General features: G+C 39.1%; 1 protein-coding gene across 1 annotated transcript; it reads left to right on the top strand.

Annotated features, from left to right (window-relative positions):
• The first annotated feature begins 978 nt into the window (after positions 1-978).
• LOC121809795 lies at positions 979-5,600 on the top strand. Its single transcript, XM_042210595.1, has 5 exons — positions 979-1,859; positions 2,833-2,915; positions 4,475-4,586; positions 5,048-5,100; positions 5,225-5,600. The coding sequence occupies exons 1-5, from the start codon at positions 1,052-1,054 to the stop codon at positions 5,366-5,368; spliced, it is 1,200 nt and encodes a 399-aa protein (XP_042066529.1). The 5' UTR covers positions 979-1,051; the 3' UTR covers positions 5,369-5,600.
• The last annotated feature ends 10,649 nt before the right edge of the window (positions 5,601-16,249 follow it).

The following is a 16,249-nucleotide window of genomic DNA, read 5'->3' as shown; positions in this document are numbered from 1 at the left end:
ATTGGTAAAATAAAAAAGAGGACAAGAAAAATGGATAAAGTAAAAGAGAAGAAGAGAAAAAGTAGTGGAAGTAGTCCTTGCAATTCTGATCCTCCGGAACCCATTGCGTTGCCCCTGCAAGAAAAAATAGTGGAAGTAGTGTTAATGGGTTGTGAGGTCCATGTTCTAAAATTGATAGTTTTAGAAAATTTATACTCCTTCCGTTCTCAAAGAGTATGAAGTATTTCCTTTTTCGTCCGTCCCTAAAGAGTATAAACTTTCTAATTTTAAAAAATTCAAACAACATACTACCCCTATACATCATTTTATTTACAACTTATACCATTAGCATTTACAACTTATACCATTATAATAATAGACCCCACTCTCCACTAACATTATTTCCACTACCATTTCTCTCACTCTCTTTCCCTCTCTCTTACTTTTCCCCTTATTTGTTAAAACCCGTGCCGAACCCAAAGTTCATACTCTTTGGAGACGGAGGGAGTACTATTTTTAAGGGACGACCAAAAATGGAAATTGTTTCTGTATTTAAGGGTCAGAAGTAGTATGCTTTTTCTGCATTATTCTCTTTCATCTCCTTCTCGCTTTCTCAGTTCTATTCTCCCTTGTCAACTTTTTGACTAGTCCCGACAAACCACCTTTTTGCCACATCAGCTAACAAGTGGAAAATTAAAATTCTAGATATTACTCACTCCGTCCTCAAAGAGTATGAACTTTAGGTTCAGCATGAGTTTTAAATGCATTAGTGGTAAAGTAAGAGCGAGATAGATAGATAAAGTTTTTTAAGTATTGATAATAGAGAATGAAGAGAAGAGAATTTCTAAAATTGAAATGTTTATACTCTTTGGAGACGGATGAAAACGGAAAGAGAATGCATACTCTAACAAAAATTCAAAATGTACGAAAGTAATTATTGGATAAATTAGTACTTACTTGTTTAGCGGAAGTTACACTAATTAAGAATAGAAATTGGAAATGGATGTTAAAATGGAAAAGCGTCGTCAATCGGCAAACCCCTAACCCCTCTTTCCTCTAAACCCTCTTAAACATGGCGGCGATTACCAAACGCCTCCTCCATCTCCGCCCCACTGTCCACTTCACCTCTCACCCGAATTCTCACCCCCTCCGCCATTTCTCATCCTCCGACACTCCGGAATCCGAACAATCGCCACCGCATTCTTCAGTCTCCTCGAGCCTCAACGATGTCAGAGCCAGCCTCCAAAATACCCCACCGTCTCCTCCTCCTCCTCGCTCATTTCCCCCGCCTCGGAACCCGCCGCCGCCGCCCCGATCCGGCTCGAGAGAAGATGTCAGTCAGCTGCTCTCCGAGTTTCGTGCCCGCTCCGCGCCGCCGCCGCCGAGTTCCGTCGATAAATACGTCTCGCTTCATGAGCTCTACGAGAAGAACATCAAATCCAAGGGCCGTAGCTCCGATTCTCCTCCCCCTGGTGACGGAAATCGCCCGGAATCGGGAAAGAAGGCCGCTGATTCGTGGTCGATTTCGAAATTTACCAGGGATTTGAAGATGAAAGCGGATCTGGACGGGAAGCTTGGTGCGGGGGGTGGGGGTTTCGTCTCCCCCTTTTCGCACAAGGATGGGAAAGGTTTGGGGTTTGGGAAGATTCATGATCGGTCTGAATTGGGGAAGAGGCTGCAGGCGATGAGGCCGGAGAAGCGCAAGGGGAAGTGGTTTTCGTTGCAGGAAATGAGCGACCGGCTTGCTAAGGTCAGGGAGGCTCAGAATAAGGAGCTCGGGAATAGGTCTGGACTCCCGCATGGAGTTGCATTTGGAGTTGTGGATGGTCTTCTTCAAATGCACAAGGACAGTACCCAAAGGGAAAGACAGAAACACCCGGGTTAGCATTTTGTGTATTCATATTCTTTTGCTTTTGCGTAATTTGCTCAATCAGATTAGTGTGCCTAATACTGATTGATTTTATTACTAATATTATTCTTGTGATGGTATTGGTGTTGATAATTGGGGTTGAATTTACTGAGAAAATTATTGCTTTATGCAAGTTTAAATTGCTAGAGACTCATTGCCGCAGGGGAATTTGCTTGTTGTTATGATGTATTAGGCGTTTTGAAGCATGTTTGTATGCTCTTGTATGAATATGTTTGATTTTAGTGCTTACTGGTAAGAGAGTTGGGCTTCTCAGGTGTATATTAGATCAGGTAAAAGCATGTGAAGAGGCATGGAGATGAAAACGTCTTGGTTTTCAAAGAGCCAATAGGTATGGAGATTAGGAAATACATTATGAGCAAGCATTTGGTTGGCTTATGGATGTTTTGGGAGAAGATATAGTGAGGGCACTTGAAATCAGTATGATTTGGGGAACTGCATTTACAATCATTCTAGAGTTTCAGTTAGGTGTTGTGAGAGTATTTTAGGAAGAGAAGTTTTGACTGATTTAGTAACCTGCAAAAGAAAATGCTGTCAGCAGTTATGTATATGGTTATGATTCATGGAAGATAACTGATAACTACACTTGTAAGTTGTAAGTGAACCTAGAGTGTGACAAAATCAATCGCTTTTATACTGTCATGTTGGAACTTGAAATTACCTCTCTCATGCTATTTCTGATTCTTTGATTTATACTTCACTTGCACATGTTTCGCATTTGTATGGCCGTAGTATTTTATTGGTTTGGGACTATTCTGGCACAAGATTTTTTCTTTGACTGGTTATGGAAGATTTCCGAATTTGTCAAATAAGCTTGTAAATTATACTTGCAATATCTTATATACACATTAGAGATGATGGTTGGTCTTGATAAACAGTCAACAAATCTGCTGTCTAACATCTTGATGATGGCTAAACTATTGCAGTGAATATTAATATTTTGGGTTCCATGGGTGCCGCCCTAGATGAGAAGATGGCAGGGCCACCAAAAGATCATTTAATTGAGAAGGTATGTTTTGTATGGTCTAATCTTGTCAGTTTTCACCTATTTGTGGCTCTTTATAGAGGGAATATCAAGTGTGAAGTGCTGCTGTCAAGTTTAACGTTAATGCAAGACAAATTCTTTTGAAAGCTGTGGCAGTTTGAGATATGTCTAATTAGTTTCCTAAGCAGTCTTAGTGTGTTTTTCATTCCACAATCCTTGTTAAGTTCATATCTTTGTGCTCTCTACATGTTAACCACAGTTTATTAATTACTCCCTCCGTCCCAAGGAAGATGACCTCTTCCTTGGGCGGCACGGGAATTTATGCAATTTTATTTTGTGTGTGAAGTGGAAAGAGTAAAATAAGAGAGAAGGAATAAAGTAGTGAGAATGTGTTTCTATTTTTAGTAATGGGTCATCTTGATTGTGACAAATCAAAAAGGAAAGTGGGTCATCTTCAATGGGATGGAGGGAGTATTACTTTATTCACAATATATATTTTTTCAAATTCGTTAAGAATATTTTCTGAAAAGCTAAAAAACAACGATTTTTGGATTTCATTCTGCTTGTAGTCATTAGTATACTTTTATTCCTGGCATTTTATTTCTGTTACACAAGTGCACGTATTGCAGCAGTAGGTTACTGTAATTAGCTGACAATGCATCATCTATCACACAGTCCTCTCTCTGGCTCCTGAAAGTATAAAATAAGTAGTGCTATATTTTGTGCCCTCCCAAAATTATACTCCCTCCGTTCCATAGTAATAGAGTCATTTTGCCATTTTAGTATGTTCCACAGTAATAGAGTCATTTCCCTTTTTAGTAAAAGTCAACACATTTCTCCACACCTACTTTACTCTCTCTTACTTTATTCTCTCTTCATCTCTCTACCTTTTTCATTTTCCACTTTATTCTCCCTTTACTTAACTCACGTAACACAATTTTTCTTAATCTCCGTGCCGAAAAGAAACGCCAACATTACTATGGAACGGAGGGAGTATTACTTTCCATTTTTGAACATGACACCACATTCTACTTCATATATTGTCCTTCCAAACATCTGTTCTTATTCACCAAAAACACTTTTTCTCCATAGTGGGATCCGTAGTAATACCTGTTATACACTTAAACCATACACATCTTCAAATTATTTTAATCAAACCTATGCAAGTCAAATGTGCTATACTTTTTTTTTGTTTTTGTTTGGATGGTGGGGGGAAGTAGTATTTTATCACTTCTAAATTATGTAATTATGTTTTGATCAAGTGCCGGTCATACAATGCCAAGCATCTGGGGCTGAAATGGAAGACCCCATGTGGTGGTTCCACTGTACTCTCTTGTACAGTGCTGAATGGCTTTTTGAAGAATAGATTTTCTATAAGCATTCAATTAATAACCAATTTTCTTGTATAATGATTTTATGTTATTGCAACTATTTACTTATATGCTTCTGTGTCCCTTAGCATATAGGAATAGTTTTCTTGAAGAATTATATACAAACAATTGCAAGGTTACTTTTTATATCACTCTATTAATTTGCCCCATCTAAGCTTTATGATTTACCATTTTTTTTCATGGGGTGCACAGTATTTTCATCCTGACAATATGTCATCTGCTGAGAAACTGAAGTTGGAGCTTAAAAAAGTAAGAGATGAATTTAAAATGTCAGAGTCTGATTGTGGTTCTGCTCGTGTTCAAGGTAAAGCTATTGCAACTCTTATTCACATGGGATATGCTTTATACTACTCCGTTTACAAAAAATAGTCTTGATTGTGGACGACATGGGTTTTAATACTAACTTTGTAAAGTAAAAGAGCGGTAGAGAGAAATGGTGGTTGAAGTATTGTTAGGTAGAAAATGAGACCCACCTGATAAGATAGAGAAACTTACTATAAATAGATAGAACTAATTTTGGTGGACAACCAAGAGTGGAAAAATGACTATTTTTCGTGGACGGATTAAAAACTTACATTTGTCACGGATGATTAAAAGTTACCTTTCATAGTTAGAAGGCTCGGACAGTGGAGGTATGAAGAATTGCTCAACTCCTTATTTCTTGTATTAACATCTTCTTGTTACATTTCCTGCTATTGGGGTTCACTATCATTCTCACACTTATTTTTTGATGAAAGAATACTTTCTACAACGACACTTTTGCAGTTGCTCAATTGACGACAAAGATTAAACATCTGTCATCTGTTTTACACAAAAAGGTTCGTGTCTCTATCTACAAGGACACCATACTAGTGGAATTATAAAGTCCTCGAGTTCTTGTTCAGTGGTTGAATGTTTCCTTGAATACCAACTCATGATCACATGCCACTGTGATTGTTCTAGGATAAACATTCTACACGGGGCCTTCTAGCAATGGTTCAAAGGAGGAAGAAGTTGTTGAAATATCTCAGACGGACTGACTGGGACTCGTACTGCTTTGTTCTAACAAAGCTTGGTCTCCGTGATAACCCTGATGTTAAAGCTTAGGCGATTGCTACCATGGAAATTTAGTTTTCAGGTAAGAAATTTCTGTAGTAGATTTATTCAGTCTTTGCCGTGATTTTGTTTTTTCCGGCCACATTTTGTTTGAACAATAGAAATATGTTGTTTTCTTTATGGAATTCGAGATTTTTTAAACATGGATACTGGGGGTAATTGAACACCCCAAATCTGGAAAATTTCGATCTTCCAATAATGTAAATTATGTTTTAGAAATTAATTTTAGTTTCTGTTCCCTCGCTTTCCTTATTCGTCTTTAAATTGATGTTCCATTGTCTTGAGCGTTCTTTGTTGAAAAGGGTGAAAATCAATAATTTAGTTGCATTCTCTATTAATGACCATTATAAGTCTAGGTTGAAGGTGATTAAAAGCATGCACTTATTCTGAATTATGATATGAATTTCATGATTAGTATTAACAAGGGGAGTTTGTGATTTAAAAAATTAATTTTTTTGTCAAATTTTAGTATAGCATATCAATTTTAAAATCTGTATATAAATTATTGAATTCTTAATTTATTCTTATTATGCAATCAAATTATTGATTTGTTTTTAATGTTTTAACCAGTCTAGATTTTTACTTTGATATATATAGCTTGTTGTCTTATTACGTAACACCAATGAACGTCAACCAAAATGATTATGTTTTAGGCAGCGAAACATTTTATTATACTAACAATGTAACGTTTTAGGTAACTTGATTTTTGTTTTAACGCAGAAGATGTTGTCAATCAAATACTACTTCCTCCATTCCTTTCTAAGTTGAAAATTTTTTATTTTGTATATGAGATTTTATATAACGTTGTTTCATGAGTCAGTAGTGAAAGAATAAAATAGAAAAAAATGACATTTCTTTTGCCGGTGAGACATTCCAAAAGATGTAGCAGTCTATCATAATGTCCATCTTCAGTTTGTTACTTGTTTATGCATATATTTGTTTATACCATTAACATTAACTATATGAATAGGAATATCCAAATTTCCCAACCCCATAATTTAATTTTGTCAGAGTCACTAATTAACCGTGGCTACAAAGCTGTCAGTGTCCAAGAAGCAACAAACACATAGTGATTTCCACTAAAACACCAAATCAAGTTGTATAATACAATCCAGCAACAAGAATAATGGTACAGCAAAATGCCAACCAATTTATTTCACCAAGATATATAATGAAACAAACATTTGCATCGACCAAACATGAGCTCCATTTCTAGGTGGCTATGCAAAAACAGCACCAGAAACATGTTCGTGAAGATCGTGCATCCCGGCGGGCACGTGGAGCTCCACGACCGCCCGATCCTGGCGTCGGAGGTGCTCGACCGCAACCCCAAATGCTGCATCGCCCACCCCACCGTGTTCCAGCAGCCCCACGAGGTCGTCTCCCCGGAGACCACCCTCCTCCTCGGCCGGAAGTACTATGTGGTGCCGCTCGGAACCATCAGGAAGCTCCGCCTCAGGCACCGACGCAGAGGAGCCCCTGACCCCCCACCGATAAGCAACGGTGATCGTGATCGTGACTGTGAAGCGGGGAGTGTGTGTTGGTTGTTTAGGAATGTAGGGAAGAAGGATGAGGTGAGAGAAAAGAGAGAGAGTGGTGTTGTGAGTGAGAGTTTGAGTGATGGAAATGGAAATGGAGGCTCTCCTGTAACAGGAAGAATATCTCTTATGTCTATTGATAATTGGCATCCTGGTTTGCATAGTATCTGTGAAGACTATTGAATGTATATAGTTATAACTATAGTTTGTATACTAGAAATCACATTTCAAGTGATTGAATACCGTAAAACTCTATATTCTATTTTCCAATGGATGCAACATATTATTTTTGTCATAATGTTGTTATGTTTTATATTTAATAGATGTTTATTGCATATTTAAATGTATGAGCAACGTAACAAAGTCTAAGTCTTTGTTTTAGTAGACCTGTTGTGGGCGTCGTTCACTTTAAGATAACACGGTCAGTTCTGAACAAAGAAAAATAAGAATTTCACAACCTAGATAGACCTAGACTACCTATCGTGAAAGGTTGCAATGTCAGTCCGCATATTTCTAAGTCTTACTGAAATAAGATGACATTGGTGTGGTATAGCACTGAATTGGATCTAACAGCAAGACGAGTCTTAATGCTATGTACTGAAAGACGAGGTCTTGATAATTAATTTCTTAATCAATGTACGTTAGCATTGAGTATACGATATTGATTATGCACTATTTTGACTTATCAAAAGGTGCGGGTTTTTCGCAACCCAAGAATCCTGGTATATTGGGTAGTGGTGATTAATATCTAGCGGTGCTAGGATTGCTATTATATTGAATCGTGCACGAGGTGAGTCTCGTTTGATAACGTCCACAAGAGGAGCTTGAAACAAGGTTTTATTATTCGGAACCTAGCTAGTTGGAGTTTGATTACTCTATGAATAATAAATAAGCGTTTCTTGCTAAGTCCACTCTTGGAGTTAATAATATGTTAATTAATTAAGTCCATAGCAAATATTAATTAATTAATGGACGTTTCTATCTTAAGCACGGGAAATAAATGACAAACAAATGGAAACCCGAATACTTGTAATTTCGGATTTGGATGGGCAGTGCAATATTACTTCTGTAGTGGCTGCTCGTGATATTCTAATATAAGCTTATATTATATTGTGGGTTCAATTTAATTAGTAAGAAGCTAATTGGGGGATGCCATATCCAAATTCTTCCATAGATCCCCGACTGGGCCCAATATGTGACTTAATATAAATAGGAGAATAAATGAGATAGAAAACACCTATTTTTTCATAGAATTTTCGTCCCCCTCCCTGTCTGGAAGAGAGACGATTTTTATTTGAGTCCTAGTATTCTGGTGAGATCAGCCCACACTGATATCAGTTTACAGTCCGGGAACCAGTCAGAAGATCCGTGCTTTAGTACTCAAGATCTTCACGTGGAGAAGGCGCTAGCTATCTTCGATTATTTGGAGAATCAACGAGGTAAATTTGCTAACTCCGTAGTAAGCATGTTTTAAGTGTTAATTGCGCTAAAACATGTTTGAATTCAAGTTATGAGCATGATACATGTGAGAATTACGCGAATAGATTTTGCTTAAATAATCTGCTAAATAGATCAGATTTATGTGATCCATTTCATGCACGCTTCCGCTGCCGACCCTTCAATTGGTATCAGAGCCAGTCTTTGGCTCTGATTATTTAGATTTAAATTTCGTGAAATTCATGTATGCATGTGTTATTTGATTGCGAAGCATGTTCTTGGCGTTTTTGTTTAAATTTTATGCATGATGAACTCAAGAACTATCGAATCAAAGAACTTAAATTTTTCGATCGTACGAGACGTGCGATCCGTCGGCGCTCGCGCCGAGACGGATCGCACCACGCGCGATCGAGATAGGGTAGTCGAAACAGTGCGAGCCGAGGGATAATGGTCATAAGGCGATGCGCAGACGAGCGTGGGCTCGTGCGCGCCGCCAACCGAGACCGGGAACCCTAGGCGGCCCCCCGCTCCAAGTTCGACGGATGGAGGCTAGCGCGGTGCGGCGGTTCGACCGAGAACACGACGAGGCACCGAGACGCCGAACCCCAACCCTAGGCGGAAGGACTGAGACGCGACTCCTGCTGCTGGCCGAGATACAGACGCGCCTCCTGGCGCGACGTCGGCCGGAGCAGTGGGAACGACGGATCGAGCTTGGCCGAGAGCAGCGCCACCGACGTGCGCGTTGCTAGCTGAGGATCACGACACCCGACGGGCCGAGGCACCGAGACGGGAGGTCGAAGTTGGCCGAGAGCAGCAGCGCCTCCGTGCGCGCTGCTGACTGAGAGCAAACGCCACCCGACGAGCCGCTGGCCGAGAGTTGGCGCATCTCCTGTGCGCTGTTGGCCGAGACGCCGTGCACGCCGTGATCCGGCGATGAACTCGTCGGATCTTCGTCGTTCGTCGTTCGTGCAAACCTCGTGCGATGAGATATCAATGATGGATTATTTTAATGATTATTTAATTATTTAATTAAAAGATATCATTACAATATTATTATTTAATGGAAATAAAATATTTTGGGAAGATTTTCCTAGATTTTAGGAATATTTAAATTATTGACTATATCTACGGAAATAAATAATATTATTTTGATTCCTAGATAATATGAACAAGAATAATTTAATAGTTTCCTAATTATTATATATCTAGAATCCTAATAAGGATAGATATGTATGAATACATTAAATAATATAATATCTCTTCCTAATCTTGAACATGAAAATAATTTGAATTTAATTTTTCATGTCTAATTAAGATTTAAATAATTCATTTATTTTAGAAATATCTTATAGTAGACATGAATAAGAATTAAATTCTAGAATAATTAATTTCCTAAAGTAAGATACTAAAAGATAATAAATTTTTTTTATTATCCAGTCAATTAAATGCCAACAGAATTTAATTAAGCCATTTTCTTCCTTGAGGCTAAGGATAATTAAAGAAAAACCATAACCAAAATATCTAAGCTATAATTACGAACTTAATGTTTGTATATTATCGTCACCCATTATGTGGGGACAATAATCCTAAGAAATAGTAAGTTCATGAGGGCGGACTTCTCAAATATGAATAGTATGAACTAGAATGTGGTTTCGAATATTATCGCCACCCCTTATGTGGGGACAATAATTCTAAGAAACTACGAGATTCAGAAGTTCACACAGAAGTTATGAGATAGCTTGATTTTATTAGCAGCACATGAACATTGTTATGAGAGTGTGTTGTAGAAATGAGATACTATAATGCTAAATCTGGTGGTCTTGCTTAGGCAATATTAGGCGGTTATGCCATTATGTGGTCTCTGGACTATTCGTCGGTGTTGTGACCAGTAAAATGCTAAAATTTTAATGCGTATTGACCTCTTATGGAGGGTACAAAATTTTAATTTTACAGTTGTAAGATTTTGAAAAGTTTTATGGTTAATCTACTCAAACTTCTTACATAAGTTTATGACAAATAGTAAATCTTCTGTTTTGCACTACAAACTAAATCGTCAAAATGTCATTCAATCCTCTTTCTGCAATTCTTAAAAAAAAAAACTCGAAGGCCAAAATTACATAGAATGGAAATAAAATTTGGACATCGTTTTCACAGCTGAAGAGTACAAATTTGTGCTCACTACCCCACGACCTCCAGTGCCGGCGGCAAATGCTGCGGCAGGAGTTAGAGATGCGCATAGACGGTGGCATAGGGCGAATGAGATAGTTAAGTGCTATATGTTGGCTTATATGTCTTCCGTGCTCAAGCATCAACATTCAGCCATGGCGACTGCCACCGAGATTATGCAAAATCTCACAAATCTTTTTGGTACTCAGAATCGAACGGCTAAGTCTCAAGCCTTTCGGAGTATCATGACGAAGACAATGAAGGAAGGAACGTCTGTGCGGGACCATGTCATCGAGATGATGAGCCTCCTCAACCAAATTGAGGTTTTGGGAGGGACGATCGATCCCGGGTCCCAAGTAACTATTATCCTTCAGACTCTTCCCCTAGCTTCCAACAGTTCAAGCTCAACTTCGAGATGAACAAAAGGAACTACACCTTGGCAGAGTTGTTGACTGAACTTCAGTCGGTAGAGGACCTTATGGTTCAGGCTAAGGTAGCTATGCTAAGTTTGGCGCATCATTCCTCTGGCTCAAAGCCTGGCATAGGAAGGAAGAGGGCACCGAACCCAGTTGCGGCTAAGAATGCTAAGGGAAAGAAGAAGAAGAAGGCTAACAAAAAGCCTTTGGGGAAGTGTTTCAAGTGTGGAGAGAAGGGGCATTGGAAGCCAGACTGTCCTAAAAATGTCAAGGCTTCAGGTATGCACCAAGCTCTAGTGGTCGAGTCATGTTTGACTTCGACATCTACTCATACTTGGGTTATTGACACTGGAGCTACTGATCATATTTGTTTTGATCCTGACTTAATGCAGGTGACAAGACGGCTATATGATAGTGAGATCGAAGTCCAGCTGGGCGACGCTACTAAAGTGGCGGCCGTTGCAGTGGGAGATGTTCATATGCGTTTTAGTAGTGATAGATTTTTTATTTTGAAGAATGTTTTGTTGATACCTTCTTTTAGAAGAAATTTAATTTCAGTTTCTAAATTGGTTTCTGATAGATATTCGATTTCTTTTAATGACAATTGCGTTATTAAGAAAGATGGTTCTTATATCTGTCGTGGTATCATGGAAAATAATCTGTACACAATCACATCTGCACAGTTTAATAATCGCAAATCAGAACTCAATACAACATCGAAAATTTCAAAGAAAAGAAAAGAACCTTCAAGTTCAATGAATGTAACGTACTTATGACACGTTAGACTCGGTCATGCCAATGAAAGGAGGATCCATTCTCTTGTGGACCTAGAACTTATTAAAGGTCTAGAGAAGGACCCTTTCATACGTGTGAATCATGCTTGGAAGGCAAGATGACCAAGAGGCCTTTTAAGGCTAAGGGAAATAGGGCCAAGGAAGTACTTGAGATCGTTCATACCGATGTGTGTCAACTGAGGCAAGAGGCGGTTTTCGATACTTCATCACCTTTATTGATGACTTCTCTAATATTGGATATGTCTATTTGATGCACCGCATATCTGAATCTTTTGACAAGTTCAAAGAGTTTAAGGCATATGTGGAGACGTATCATGGAAAAAGTATCAAAAGCCTGCGATTTGATCGCGGAGGCGAGTACCTCAGTGCCGAGTTTTTGGACTACTTATCAGTGGCGGGCATTGAATCCCAACTGACCGGGCCGGGCACGCCCCAACAGAACGGCGTGGCTGAAAGAAGGAATAGGACATTGTTGAACATGGTCCGGTCAATGATGAGTTATGCACGTCTACCTATTTCGTTTTGGGGACATGCCTTGCTTTCTGCAAGTCATATTTTAGACAACTTACCATCAAAATCCGTGCCTACTACTCCCTATGAGTTGTGGACTGGGCGCAAGCCCAATCTAGCACATCTCAAGATTTGGGGTTACCCGGCTCATGTATTGGAAAAGGATCTAACTAAGCTGGGATCAAGGACGAATGTATGTGTGTTTATAGGGTACCCTAGAGGATCGAAAGCTTATGAATTCTATAGTCTCCGAGACAAGAATGTCATTGTGAGTACTCACGCGACATTCTAAGAGGAAGACTTTGTAATGAATCATAAATCCAGCAGTGAAGTGGCTCTTAACGAGCTAACTTCTGTCACAAGTTCCATTTACCAAGAACCCGTACCTAGTGTACAAATAATTCCCAAAATTTCAACTTCTACTCCAAGTATTGTAGTGCCGTGCCGCAGTGGGAGGGTCTTTCATGAGCCTGATAGATACATTGATTTGGCGGAATCTATGGATCACTTCTCAGACAACAATGTATTAGATCCCTGGAACTTTATAGAGACGTAGGCAGATGTCGATCATTACGAATGGGTGAAAGCAATGGATTCGGAACTACAATCTATGATAGACAAAGACGTCTACGATTTGTCCGTCCTACCCAAAGGCTGTACTGCCATTGGGAGTAAGTGGATATACAAGCGTAAACGTGGACCCGCTGGACGAGTTAAAGTCTTTAAGGCAAGACTAGTGGCCAAGGGGTATACCCAAAGGGAAGGTGTCAATTACGACGAGACCTTCTCCCCGGCGGCCATGCTTATATCGATCAGGATACTTTTGTCTATAGCAGCTTACATGGATTGGGATGTATGGCAGATGGACGTTAAGACTGCGTTCTTGAACGAGAGTCTTGAGGTGACCATCTGCATGGAACAACCCGAATGATATGCCGTGAAGGGGAAGGAACACTTGGTTTGGAAGCTTAAGAAGGCCATTTATGGCCTCAAGCAAGCATCTAGATTATGGAACCAGTGTTTCGATCAGACTGTTCATAAGTTTTGATTCGAAATTTGCCCAAATGAAAGCTGCGTTTACAAGAAGGTTGAAAAGGGAAATGTTGTGTTCTTAGTTTTATATGTAGATGACATTATTCTAATTGGAAATATTAAAAATATGTTGTCATCAGTACGAACTTGGTTGTCGAACCAATTTGAGATGAAGGATATGGGAGACGCGGGACACATCCTCGGAATCAAGGTTCCTCGGAATCAAGGTTCTTCGGAATCGTGAAATGATGACGTTGTGCTTATCTCAAGAACCTTACATCAACACTGTACTTAGTCGCTTTAGCATGCAAGATGTCAAGAAAGGTTTCTTACCTTTTAGACATGGCATCCATCTATCTCAAGAGATGTGCCCCAAAGCGCCATCTGAGATAGAAGAGATGAGAATGATACCATATGCTTCGGCAGTTGGAAGTCTCATGTATGCTATGCTTTGTACAATGCCTGATATTTGCTTTGCTGTTGCCATGGTGGCAAGATATCAGTCGAATCCGGGCCAAGGACATTGGACTGCCGTAAAGAATATACTCAAGTACCTTAAACGGACTAAGGAGTATGCTCTAGTTTACAATGTAGCCGAGCTCTGTCCTTTGGGATATACTGACTTAGATTTTCAAGCTGATCAGGACTCGAGAAAATCTACTTCTGGATATGTGTTCACCTTAGGAGGTGGAGCCGTAATTTGGAAGAGTGTGAAGCAGAAATGCATCACAGACTCTACTATGGAAACCGAATATGTGGCGCTTCGGAGGCTGCAAAAGAGGTTGTATGGTTCAAGAACTTCCTTATGGACTTAGGTGTGGTTACTAGTCTGCCCAAGAGCATTACCATTTATCGTCACAATTCTGGTGCTGTGGCAAACTCGAAAGAACCACGGGCTCACAAAGTGAACAAACACATAGAGAGGAAGTATCATATCATTAGAGATATAGTGCAGAGATGAGACATACAAGTGGTCAAGATTGCGACAGAGAACAACCTGACAGATCCTTTCACAAAGGCATTGGAGGTAAAACCGTTCGAGCGCCATGTTGAAGGGATGGGAGTTTGACTCATTCAAGACCTCAACTCACTTTCAGTATAAGTGGGAGAATTAGACGTAGTGCACAATTATGTTGTATACTCGAAAGCTATTTTGAGTATAAGTGGGAGATTGTTAGAGTTTGTATACTAGAAATCACATTTTGAGTGATTGAATACTGTAAAACTCTATATTCAATTTTCCAATGGATGCAACAGATTATTTTTATTATAATGTTGTTATGTTTTACATTTAATGGATGTTTATTGCATATTTAAATGTATGAGCAACGTAACAAAGTCTAAGTCTTTGTTTTAGTAGACCGGTTGTGGGCGTCGTTCACTTTAAGGTGATACGGTCAGTTCTGAACAAAGAAAAACAAGAATTTCACAACCTAGATAGGCCTAGACTACCTATCGTGAAAGGTTGCAATGTCAGTCCGCATATTTCTAAGCCTTACTGAAATAAGATGACATTGGTGTGGTATAGCACTGAATTGGATCTAGCAGCAAGACGAGTCTTTATGCTATCTACTGAAAGACGAGGTCTTTATAATTAATTTCTTAATCAATGTTATGCACTACTTTGACTTACTAAAAAGTGCGGGTTTTTCACAACCCAAGAATCCTGGTATATTGCGTAGTGGTGAATAATATCTAGCAGTGCTAGGATTGTTATTATATTAAATCGTGCATGAGGTGAGTCTCGTTTGATACGTCCACAAGAGGAGCTCGAAACAAGGTTTTATTATTCGGAACCTAGGTAGTTGGAGTTTGATTACTCTATGAATAATAAATAAGCGTTTCTTGCTAAGTCCACTCTTAGATTTAATAATATGTTAATTAATTAAGTTCATAGCAGACATTAATTAATGAACGTTTCTATCTTAAGCACGAGAAATAAATGACAAACAAATGGAAACCCGAAATACTTGCAATTTTGGATTTGGATGGGCAGTGCAATATTATTTCTGTAGTGGCTACTCGTAATATTTCAATATAAGCTTATATTAAATTGTGGGTTCAATTTAATTAGTAAGAAGCTAATTGGGGGAGGCCATATCCAAGTCCTTCCATAGATCCCTAACTGTGCCCAATATGTGATTTAATATAAATAAGAGAATAATTGAGACAGAAAAAACACTTATTTTTAAATAGAATTTTCGTCCCCCTCCCTGTCTAGAAGAGGGACGATTTTTATTTGAGTCCTAGTATTCTGGTGAGATCAGCCCACACTAATATCAGTTTACAGTTCGGGAACCAGTCAGAAGATCCGTGGTTTAGTACTCAAGATCTTCCCGTGGAGAAGGCGCTAGCTATCTTCGATTCTTTGGAGAATCAACGAGATAAATTGGCTAACTCCGCAGTAAGCATATTTTAGGTGTTAATTGCGTTAAAGCATATTTGAATTCAAGTTATGAGCATGATACATGTGAGAATTACAGGAATAGACTTTATCTAAATAATCTGCTAAATAGATCAGAATTATGTGATCTATTCCATGCACGCTTCCGCTGCCAACCCCTTCAATAACTTTATCTTTCTTTTTACGTTTAACATCTTTGCTTCTTGACTTAATTAGAGTTTCATTATTCACTTCAACTACACAAAGCAACACCACACAACCTCATGGATGTAAAAGAACACAAACTATACTCTCTTTCTTGTTGGCTAAACCGTGTACTTCTGCTGTATCGTGTCACGGACTCAACGAGCGTGTGGAGTTCAATAAGTAGTATGTATATCCCGTTATAGTGACTCATTTTCCTATTTTTTGGCTTGATAAGCCGTGTCAGTATAGTTGTTGTTGTCGTCTTTGAAGCTTTCTGGGGCTTTGAGGCCATGGAGTGTGAGTTGAGCCATTACCCATTGCGCTTCTCTTTCTCCCCGCATGTAGTCCTTCTTCGACGTGGAGGCCGTCTGCACCCGAATTGAAGATTG

Source organism: Salvia splendens, chromosome 6 (assembly GCF_004379255.2).
Source record: "Salvia splendens isolate huo1 chromosome 6, SspV2, whole genome shotgun sequence".
In the NCBI taxonomy this organism is placed as follows: Eukaryota; Viridiplantae; Streptophyta; class Magnoliopsida; order Lamiales; family Lamiaceae; genus Salvia; species Salvia splendens.
Note: the sequence above shows the minus strand (reverse complement) of the source record. Positions and strands in the feature narration are given on the sequence as shown.